General features: G+C 34.1%; 1 protein-coding gene across 3 annotated transcripts; it reads left to right on the forward strand.

The window, feature by feature from the left end:
• The first annotated feature begins 680 nt into the window (after window positions 1–680).
• On the forward strand, window positions 681–8,440 carry LOC128556154 (uncharacterized). Of its 3 annotated transcripts, none has more exons than XR_008370451.1 (3): window positions 681–790; window positions 6,299–7,151; window positions 7,396–8,440. XR_008370451.1 is itself a non-coding variant. In XM_053540165.1 (2 exons), the coding sequence occupies exon 2, from the start codon at window positions 6,307–6,309 to the stop codon at window positions 7,090–7,092; it is 786 nt and encodes a 261-aa protein (XP_053396140.1). In that variant the 5' UTR covers window positions 1,030–1,132; window positions 6,299–6,306; the 3' UTR covers window positions 7,093–7,157. The 3 variants fall into 3 exon arrangements, 1 of the variants encoding a protein (XP_053396140.1); XR_008370450.1 differs by lacking the exon at window positions 681–790 and adding an exon at window positions 1,030–1,132; XM_053540165.1 differs by lacking the exons at window positions 681–790; window positions 7,396–8,440 and adding an exon at window positions 1,030–1,132 and having other exon boundaries at window positions 6,299–7,157.
• Window positions 8,441–10,967: the final 2,527 nt, after the last annotated feature.

Raw genomic sequence — 10,967 nt, forward strand, 5'->3', positions numbered from 1 at the left:
GGGGATCTGAGGTTATAGAGCCTGCGTATCACAGGAACTGTCAAAAGACAAATCGTGGACATGGTGGCTAAGTGTAAACGCAGCATTACATTTTGTTTTACCATATAAATCGTGAGCATCGTGAAAATCGTGGCTAAGGGTAAAGGCAGCATTACATTTTGTTTCACCATATTAGGAGCATATGTTTAACTTTAAGATGTTTTAGTGAAATCTATATAATTTGGAGAAAAATGATATTCGCAAAAATGTTACCATAATTGTGATTTTCCCATCGACTTTCATTGTGAAATTTTTAGTGATTCCATCATATTTCGAATCAGTCCAGCAAAATATAACGTAAAGCATACGACCCTATCTTTTTAATTTGCCGTATTTTCTTAGTATTTCGTTCCCTGTAAGCTAATTAAATGCCACAAGAGCTAAATGCTGTACCCAAGGCAATGGCATTGGCGTCTGGATCCTGTATAGACACATTGTGCAATGAATAGCAACTGTTATGTAGCTTACAATGCATATACATAAAACTTGTTCAAATGTCTCTCAAACGGTTTGTCAAGTACACGTGTAGCGTTTTTGTATTACTATTTTCTTTCACGGTCGGCGCCAGTGGTGCAAAGAAATCGATTATAACTAATAGTAATATAATTATACGTGTAACATAATATCCCTAAGAATAATCTTTGGACTACAACTATTAGAGTGTTGCAATAACTTATAGTAGGAAATACCTAGCTGAGAGAAATATAAAGGTGTTGTAGAATAATATAGGAATAAAACGACTATCATAAAGGTAAATATTTAAGCCAGATAATGTATAATGAATAATTATCTTTAAACTATAATTTCGTATAAAGACAAAATAGCACAATTTTTAGTCTGTATGGTGTAAAGATTAAAACATTTTATGATGGTATATCACGTTATAAAAGGCATACAATTTTCAAGTTTTACTTTTATAACAAAAAGTATGCTTTTCATCTTGTTTTAACAATGTTATTCACCAATCCTACATGTTAACTGCCTTCCGGGTGTAATTTACATGATTTGTACATAATAAATAAATATTTTATGGAATCCCAAATGGTAATTTATGCAATACACGTTTACGTAATAATGGTTTAATTGGCGAAAGGTATGTGTTATTTTTATTCTTATGAAATACAAATCATTTTTCTAGTAAACATTTCCTAAAATATCTGAGCAGTGTACTGTCTACGAGATAACTGTACTTGGTCCAGTTTCTGTGAGATAGTTTTGCATTTTCTCATAAATTCTACAGCGGAAGTGACGGTTGGGTTTGTCGACCAATATGTTAAAAACTTTCATTTCGGAAACAATCTCGGAAGTGACCATGTCTATACACTTCATTGTAAATGACCTTAGTGCAAACCCTTGCCCTAAAAGCATGTCATCTTGGACTGGAGCTACAGATAAATTTCTTTTTCAGGCTGAAGCCAACTAATTTCACATAAAGAGGTCCGATTAGGTACGCTTTCTTTTTCAGGGTATGTCCAGTCGTACCCGTTGTCATTTCTTTAATTATTCCAACTGAATCGTTTAAAGGTTTGTATAACCGATGGGAACTTATAGAGACTTCGAATTCGGCACTGTGTCGACTATCGCTTAAGGTTAAATAAAGGTCCTGTATACTAGTATTTGTAAACAAACTGGACATGGTGTCAGATTTTCCTTGCTGTAACAATGGGTGGTTCTTTATCTTGAGAAGTCTACAAACCTACGTTATGGCCTCTGTTACTAGCCTTGGGCGGGACCTTGTGCATTTCCCGATCTGTCTAACGTTGGAGAAACACATTTTTTCTCCTTCATGCAATATCACAATTTCGGATCCTAAATTCTGGCCACTCGTTTTGAACCTTTAAATATGGCAAGGTTTCTATTCAGGGACTGAATTCTGAACTCCGAATCCGACCTATTTCCTATGAAGACTTATCCTTATTCACAAATGAAATGTGATTTTCTGTCAGTGTATTATATGACATTGTTCCAGATTTTGCTGATAGTAGAGACCAAAGGTACCCGTCTGAGCATCATTTTACATACGGATAGGTAACTCGATATAGTCTGCCTTTATATCCAGAAAAGTGGCCTAGAAATTGCCTTTGATGGCATTTTTGTTAATGCCCGACAGCCATGTTCATTGTTAACTTTATAAAAATTGGAAAAGTTTCAGGGGGGCTGTCGCCTTTTAAGGGTCATAGTAAAGTCACAGCACAAGGTCAAAGGTCATTAAGTGCATGTTTGTTATAAACGTCAGATTTTAATATAAACTTGTAACTTTTCGATGATAATTATGAATCTGAGAAGTAAAATAAATTACTTCGTGTAGATTTATTGCATTTGAGACTGGCAAAATTCAAAACGACTAAAGTTATTTCTATAGAATGAGCTCAATTTTTCGTACGCTCTGATATTCAGTTCATTTATAAAAATTATCTTTTTCATGTTTGATATTCTAAAACTTCCGTTTTTAGGCTAACACTTTTTAAAAGGCTAGTTGATTGCCTGTATGGTTGTCTGTATGAAAAGTACAGGTAGAAAAAGTCTATGGGGCGTATTGTAAGACTGGTGCAGTTAAACTTCGTTTGGTCGAATTCGGATTATTAGCTTACTACTGGCTCGAACTCATCGTCAGGTCTATATAATGTGTACTTCACGTTGGCTTGTCCTACTGATATCTCGAACACATTTTGCTTGTCCCGTCGAGCTCTAGCGACTGTATTGACTGTAATAACTATTGACAGATCTAAAGATTCCTTCGGAAGCATATAACTCAAGGTCGTAAAATAGCAAACTCAGTTTGATTAAGTCTGTTTGTGAGATAGTATGAAATGTGCAAATTCTCTCAAGCATTGTCTAAAATGGTCTATGCTGTCATTTAAAAATCTATTCCAGTGGTTTACACATGTGCTGTAGTAATTTCAGGAATGTGTGGGTGTTTAGAAATACCATCTATGTACAAAAATTAAGCGATATCAAAGTTTATATATACATGTTAGATAACCGCAAATATTGTGTTGTTTTTATTTTCATTCCATTAGCATGAAAATGATACTCTTCATATTTTTGAATCAGCTAAAAAGTATTTCTTTGCACTTTAACGTTAGGCTATTATAAGGACTTGTAACCGCTCTTCAAGTGTTTTCAATATCTACAATTTCGTAACTACCGGTATTTCTTTATGTTGGTTCTATAAATGTCATAACTTCAAAAAGGCTTAATAATTGTCAGTGTGTTTGAATGTATATCGAATAGTATTATCTTCATCACTGTGATTATAGGGGTAAGCATGTTGTTTTCCTGTTACAACGCCTTTAGATTTCCGAGTATTTGGTTGGTGATAGAACCGGGTAGAGCAAACGTACCAATGTATCACGAAGGAATCTAATGTTATAAAATGAAACAAATGTGAGCTAATGCTATTTTAGCCTTAAACGTGTAAAATTAGATATATTGTTATTTAAACTCAATGCGGAATGTTAGAATGAACTACCTTTATATAAAAATAACGTCTTACCCTTGTATAAAAAATGAATTAACCCCACAAAAGTCCCACTTCACAAGCTATAGACGTCTTAGCCTGACATATTCAATCGACAGTATTTGTTTATTATAAATCCATCGTTTTGAATTTCAAATCTCTTCTTGATGCTCTTCTCATCTTGTAGGAAGTTATTTTTACACATTGTTTATCTCTTAGTTACTATCGAAACACCACATTACATCATTTTGATTAGCTGAACCATCATCTGTCAGTAATCATGAAGATATCGAAAGGTATATTTCAATATTTTACTGAATGTGCCTTAATGTTACTATTATAAAAAATCTAAAGCAACCTTTCTGATGTTTTTATATCTTTATTTTTACATTCTTATTTGTAAAACATCTGAATGACTAATGTTTCAGTTCCAAGATACTAGTTTTCTTTTAACAATGTAATCAAGGACATCCTGTCTGAAACCAAGTGTCAGATGTGTAAATTGTAACGATCTAATTCCTTTTCAACTTTTGTTTTGAACTGGAAGTGAGAGTGTGGAAGCAAAGCCAAAAATTATAAGATTCGAAAAAGAAATAGCGTGCTGAATTTTGCAAATGTCGCATTAAGAGCTTCGGTGATAGTTCATGAAATGTTCTACTTAATTACAAATACATAAAATATGATGATAAATGTCTAACCGATAGTAGAAAAAAAGGAAAGAAATTACAGCAAATCAAAGACATGGTGTATAGAGTAACTAGTTGAATTCCTACAGATCTGTTCTGTTTAATTTATTCTATATATGTAAATGTTATTTCAACAGTATTTCAGTCATATAACGGCGGTTAATTAACCTAATCAGTGTTTCTGGAGTCTCTACAAGTACTAACCTTTTCCCGCAAGTAACTGCCAACTTCTCCATATGATTCAGAAGTGGAGGAGGAAATTACTTCTGAAAATGTCTATAATCAAATCATCATGGAGAACATACACCTCTCCCGGGGATCGAACTCACGATCCCGCGATCCTTAGATCTGCGCTTTCCTTATTGAGCTAAAATACTTGGTTGTATACATGACGGTAAACTGATTTTAACTGTTTGTGTGAGAATTTTTATATATTTATATGTAATTCATTTTCGTTGTAGTCCTCCTCCTCAAAATCAACAATATTTTCTCTTTCGCACACATTTATCAAAAGGTGTACAATATGTAAATAATCTTTTGATAGTCAGTTTAAAGCTTAATTTCAAATTTTACTGCTACCTCACTTTTGTTCTTATCTCTGCCAAATTTTGTCAGATTTGAATGAAAATTGGACACATTATCTAATGACCAGTTCAATTAAATAAACGTAACAGCGATATCAACTGTGCGTACATTCATTGAGCCATGACAGTTCAAATAAGGTAACCTAAAAATAAAACGTCACAGAATGGATGCAACGAGGTGCCGGTCTTATGCGGCAAGTACTGCCATCTGCAGTATTAAATAATTTCGTCATTAATTGGTGTCATTAATGACATCACAAACCTGATATAAAATTAACATGTTCATATTGAAAATATTGACGGATGTTCCATTTCAACTAAATATTGTTTAACATTCTGAATATGAAACTTTGAATTTCTGCTATGATGAATTTACTAATTATGTGACTTTTAATTTAAGGGTTACCTTATTGTTACCCTTACGGTTAAATGAATATAATTCAGGCTATGATCGTTTTTTATGTTTATTGTAATAAAATAATCATTAAACATTGAACCCGCCCGCTTAGCTCAGCAGGTAGGGCGTCGGTCTACGGATCGCGGGGTCGCGAGTTCGATCCTCGGGCGGGGCGTATGTTCTCCGTGACTATTTGATAAACGGCACTGTGTCTGAAATTAGTCCTCCACCTCTGATTCATTTGGGGAAGTTGGCAGTTACTTGCGGAGAAAAGGTTTGTACTGGTACAGAATCCAGGAACACCGGTTAGGTTAACTGCCAGCCAGCCGTCACATGATTGAAATACTGTTGAAAAACGGCGTTAAAAACAACAACAACAAAAAACAAACAAGCGAACATTCATTCAAATCTGTCGAAATTTGGCGAAAAAAGAAAAAAATCAGGTGTGGAGTTAAAAAAGTTGTTGAGTATATTATTAATAAACGCACCATTTTGATTCCTTTAGTACCTTAGAAGTCATTTTCAAAAGTTCAGTTTTGATTTTGACATGTCTGTGACCTTGAAATTACATTAAAATAACCCTTGGATACGACAATACCAAGAATATTTTTGCAGTTGATCCATATATATAGATTGGCAAACATGTCAAGTATAACACACTTTGGCATCGTATGCCACTTTTCCCAGACATATATTATTCTATATAATATATAATATATGTTTTTAATATTATCATCAGTTTTATTTACAAAATACTAAAGGGCGTTGAAAAACAATATTTAAACCAATTTAGATGTTTATATGAAAACAAAACCAGTGCACAGTGGTATAGTTTATTTGTAAATGCGCTCATTTGACCTTTGACCCCATTATACTGTAAGGAGGAATACTAGAAGGCGACAGCCACTTTTAAATTTCATGGTTGATCCTAAGTAACACTTTTATAATAATATCCGAGCATTAACAAAAAATGCCATCAGAAGTCACATTTTCCTCAAATATTGGTATAAGACAGTTTAAGCTAGGGAAGAGTTTCACTTCATGGTAGACTGGCAATATATTGCACATCTATGCATATGTAATATACTTCTTCTTTTTCTTCAGAAGATAAATAAATGCTAATATATTTCAGGTTAAGCTATGGCAGTAGAAGGCACATTTAAACTAATTGACCCATTAGCATACCATGTTAACAACGTGGAAGACCTTGACCCCGAGGTTGTCAAAGCATTTAAAAGAAAAGACAATAGTACCATAGCGGAGTTGACACATAATGGGGATACAGATTTTGACGTTTTTATCTGCATCAACAAAGCATGGCATGCTTTTATTCTTTGCATACCAAATACCATTAATGATCCTCATGGGCTCTTGTCAGATGTTCCACAAGATAACCCTTTTGTTGTGTCTGGGGATATCCTCTGCTGGAGTTTTGAGCTGTGCTTTGAAAACGAACAGCTGAAGCTGTACAAAATCAGAAAGGAGTTCAACATGCTGAAAGACATTAGAAATCGGATCAATAAGGCATATCACATTGGCAAGTTTATGAATGTCAAACCCAAAGCATTTCAGTTTGCTGTCTTGAGAGCTGCTCCACATCGCTACAATGTCCTCCTGAATGACTGCGTAGAGTTTGCCAAGGAGTTTTGCCTTTGTATGTTGAGCTATTGTAGCAATTACAGACAGCTGGAGGAGCCTGTTAATGAGAATATCAAGAAAGCAACAGCGACTGGCCTTAGTGTGGAGAATTTATCCAGACGTGTTCGTAGCTCAGCTTTAATCGGAAATACTTTCCTTGGAGGTTTAGATGTTTCCACATTCTTCAGTGCGAGAAATGGTTCAGCTGGACTTATAGTGTTTATCCTCGTTTACCCAATCTTTGTGGCCTGTGTCACAGCAGCAGTTATCATCTACGTCCTCAAATGATAAAGTTGCCTCAATGTGAAGAAGGCGGGTTTGAATCATAATAAACAATGGTCAAATTTACATGTCAATGGAATCCTCGGGCAGGGCTTGTGTTCTCCGTGACTATTTGATAAACGACATTGTGTCTGAAATCATTAGTCCTCCACCTCTGATCATTCATGTGGGGAAGTTGGCAGTTACTTGCGGAGAACAGGTTTGTACTGGTACAGAATCCAGGAACACTGGTTAGGTTAACTGCCCGCCGTTACATGACTGAAATACTGTTGAAAAATGGCGTTAAACCCAAAACAAACAAACAAACAAACATGTCAATGGCCGTTTCATACATCAGATATGAAAAAAAAACAAGTCGGTGTGTGTATGTGTATTATTGCAATCACACTGAGAAATTGCTGAATATAGTTATGTATGGAAGAAATATAGAGATTTCATAATTATGTGAAGTACTTTGAATGGTTGATTCTTTTTTAATCTTAATGACTCTTCCTCGGTTAAGTTTATGGACTATGTCTAGGTTCCTGTATTGTTTTTTTTTTTCTTAATATGTTTTTTAAAGAAAGCATAATTACAGAGAAATCGCAGGTGACAATGTTGCCATGTCCTTGAACAAATCTCCTGAAACAAATCTGCCTACCAAGATAACTTCTTCCCAGCTACTGTTATCCTTTGGGACCGCCTGCCTCCATGTGCCGTAAGTCAGTCTATGCTGGACGGATTTAGGCATGTTCTAGGAATTATCAACACATTCTAAATACCAGTCTTCATTTTATTAGTTTTTCAAACTGTGTACAAAGAGAGGCTTTTTAGTTTTTTAGATGTAAATAGTTGTCTCCTAAGGTTGCACATGTACAGTATTTTTAATCAAATCGCGAGTCTGTTCTTTTAGTGCGAGGCGATTACTGAAGAAGAAGAAGATGCTGATGATCAATTGTAAAATTCTTACCTGTTTTATATGAAAAATGGCAACAAGCTTACTTGGAAAATATTCTTGTTATTAAAGCAATCAGTTCCTTTTTGTTATAGCTATATCACAAAATTGGTTCGTCTATCGAGTGATCCAATGAGTCGATCTATCTGACTTTGAGTCGAACACATGGGCAAACATTTGTTAAATAAGCAGACATCTCATGTACAATTTAATTTACAGGATTAACACAACAGGTTTCATTTGTTTTTGTTAATTTTGTACAGTTAATATGCATATTAGCAACCTTATTTTTTGTTGTACGATATGTATTTATATATTCGCAGCGATTTTTACCATCATGAAATAAAACCACGTGCGTTTGATTAGCTATACTTTAATGTATTTGTTATGTGAAAATGGAATAATCATGTTAATAAAGAATTTTATATATGTTGTTTTACATTATTTGTGTTCGATTTGTATAAAATTAAACGTTTCGAACTTAACAACATGCATATGTTATTCGTATTGAAAGGAGTTGAAGATGAGATTTTGAAGTGCACACAATCATGTATGAAACGCTTCTATATATATACATTAATCGTCCGAAGAATATTTCGAGGGACTTGCTTTACATAAGAGTACAAAGCAAAGGTAGAATCTTCAAAACATCTAGAAGGTTTCAATAGCCACGTACATTAAATAATTCAACACAAATGGTTCTGTTATAGCGAAATATTAGCAAATAGCAGTTTGCACTGGAGTAGTACTTGCAGTTTTGCTGCTGTTAGGTTTTAATAGCAGTAACAACATTTTCTATTCTATTACTGTTGCAACAATAAACATTAAATGAACAGAATCCATATTACTACTGAATTCATAATTTTGAGGGCGAACTATATATATCTACGTTTATTTTGGAAAGAATATCTAGCATAAACATAATTTAACATAAAAAATATATAAACAATACGCAGAGTATAGGACCTACACCTGCGAAACAATTTCACGAGTCTTGTCCGAGGGAATTATCCACACAGCGTGTAACTGATTAGTATTGTTTGGATAATTAAAACATGGTTCTGCTGTTTATTATTTCGATCGATTGTAATATGTTTTTATGTAAAGACGTAGATGGAAGAATGGGGAAGCACTATTTCACGTCTCATTTAAGGCACCAAATATGGTAATATTGTAGGTGGACACGCGCAACATGTAATTGTACTGACAACGCTGAGAAAACGTAGGAGTGCGTAGAGTGAGTTATATTCTGCGTGCCTAGTAATCCATACACTGTGCGTAAATTAGCTTTTAAGTGTTACAAGCCTTTCATATGAAAAAGTAGATTAAATGTATATATATAGCAGCACTCTTTATTCGTACCTGTTAAATGTAATGTTCATATTAGAATCAAACTATCCTGTATTGCTTTAACATCGGATTGTCAGTATGCCAGATACCTAAATTACAAAATGTGAACATATTTAGATGTGCTCTTTTACTATACAGCATTTAAAAGCTTTTTTTCAGAAACATGTTGGTTCATGTTGACAAAAAATGTTACAGTTTTAAATTGTTGCGACATCAACCATTTCTGTCAATTCAGCATACAACGCCAACATCATATCTCGGTACTGAATTAATAGAATTATTGTCTAATACCTTTTTACAGAATAAGACTTCTAGACATCCATATGTTTGAATTGTAGTTACATTAATATAACTGTTATGATATTACATTGTTATGGTACGTAACTTATATCTTGTCGGAACAATGTTGTCCTTTTTCTCCTATTATTATGTGCGCGGAACTAATGTTTTATCTTTTGCTTGCCATAAAGAAGAGATCACATGGAGTTAATTTTGGCTAGTGATTGATTATAAAACTTGAAACGGGGTCAATGTCAAGGTGTTTGCCTTTCGATCCTGAGGTTGTAGGTTCAAGCTCTTCTGGGGTCGCGACAACACCTTAATCTTACTTTCTTCCAGGAAGTTGACTGAAAAAGTGTGAATCTTCATCACAACTAGTGTGAAATAAATAGATAAAACGGGAGACCATGTGAAACGCAGTAGAAAATCAATACTACTACAAAATCTACCGTAAACTGCTGCAACTGCTAACTGCTCACTTTTTTCCACACTATTTGAAGAATTTGTTAGGAAATCGTTTTAAGCCCCGAAAACCAAAACACAAATCAACATCACCAGGCATCAGCATTTATGTTCATGTACGTTATACGCGTTATTTGTATAACGTTTATTGTTTCTAATAATGTAAAGTCTTTATCATGTTACACTTGAAATCTCTTTGGAAATGCAAACACGCAGTTACGTATCATCTTTAATGCCTAAAGTAAACATGCAGATTCAATAGTAATACTGTCGTTACTGCTATAAGTTCAAGCAGTAACAGCAGTATTTTGTGTGATACGTAGAATCTTTAAAGATGGTTCACTTTGAGTCGGAAAGATGTACGATACATAAATATGATGAAAATTGTAATACTACCACTATAAATAATGATTATAAATCTTGCATACATATCACTTTTAAATGCTTTAGTGTATAATTATGTCGTTTCAAATCATAACTTAAACATTGCACAGTCAGGCATTCTTCATATCTATATGTAAACTGCAATTTAATGCATTGGCCACGATAAAACTTTTGAAGTCCACAGTGATCATTCTTTCTTCTATAAACAATGATAAAACTATACAGTCTCTTTCAACAATGTTCTCAATTATACATCTGGAGTGGGCTGTCCAGCTGTAAAAGTGGTGTTTTATGCATTGTGCAATGTTTAAATATGATATATCCACATCAGTTGGTGTGCACTGTATAGAATCCTTTTTGTCTTCAATTTAAAGGTCTCGAAGGGTGAAGAGGATTATAGATAATGTAGTCACTTGTATGAGACCAAACAAAATTGTTATAAATCACTTGACTTCGTTAAAAACACGACGGT

Source organism: Mercenaria mercenaria, chromosome 4, assembly GCF_021730395.1.
Source record: "Mercenaria mercenaria strain notata chromosome 4, MADL_Memer_1, whole genome shotgun sequence".
Taxonomy (NCBI): domain Eukaryota; kingdom Metazoa; phylum Mollusca; class Bivalvia; order Venerida; family Veneridae; genus Mercenaria; species Mercenaria mercenaria.

Excerpts from the sequence above, each read along its gene's own strand:
- LOC128556154 (XM_053540165.1), top strand. The coding sequence starts at position 6,307 with ATGGCAGTAGAAGGCACATTTAAACTAATTGACCCATTAGCATACCAT.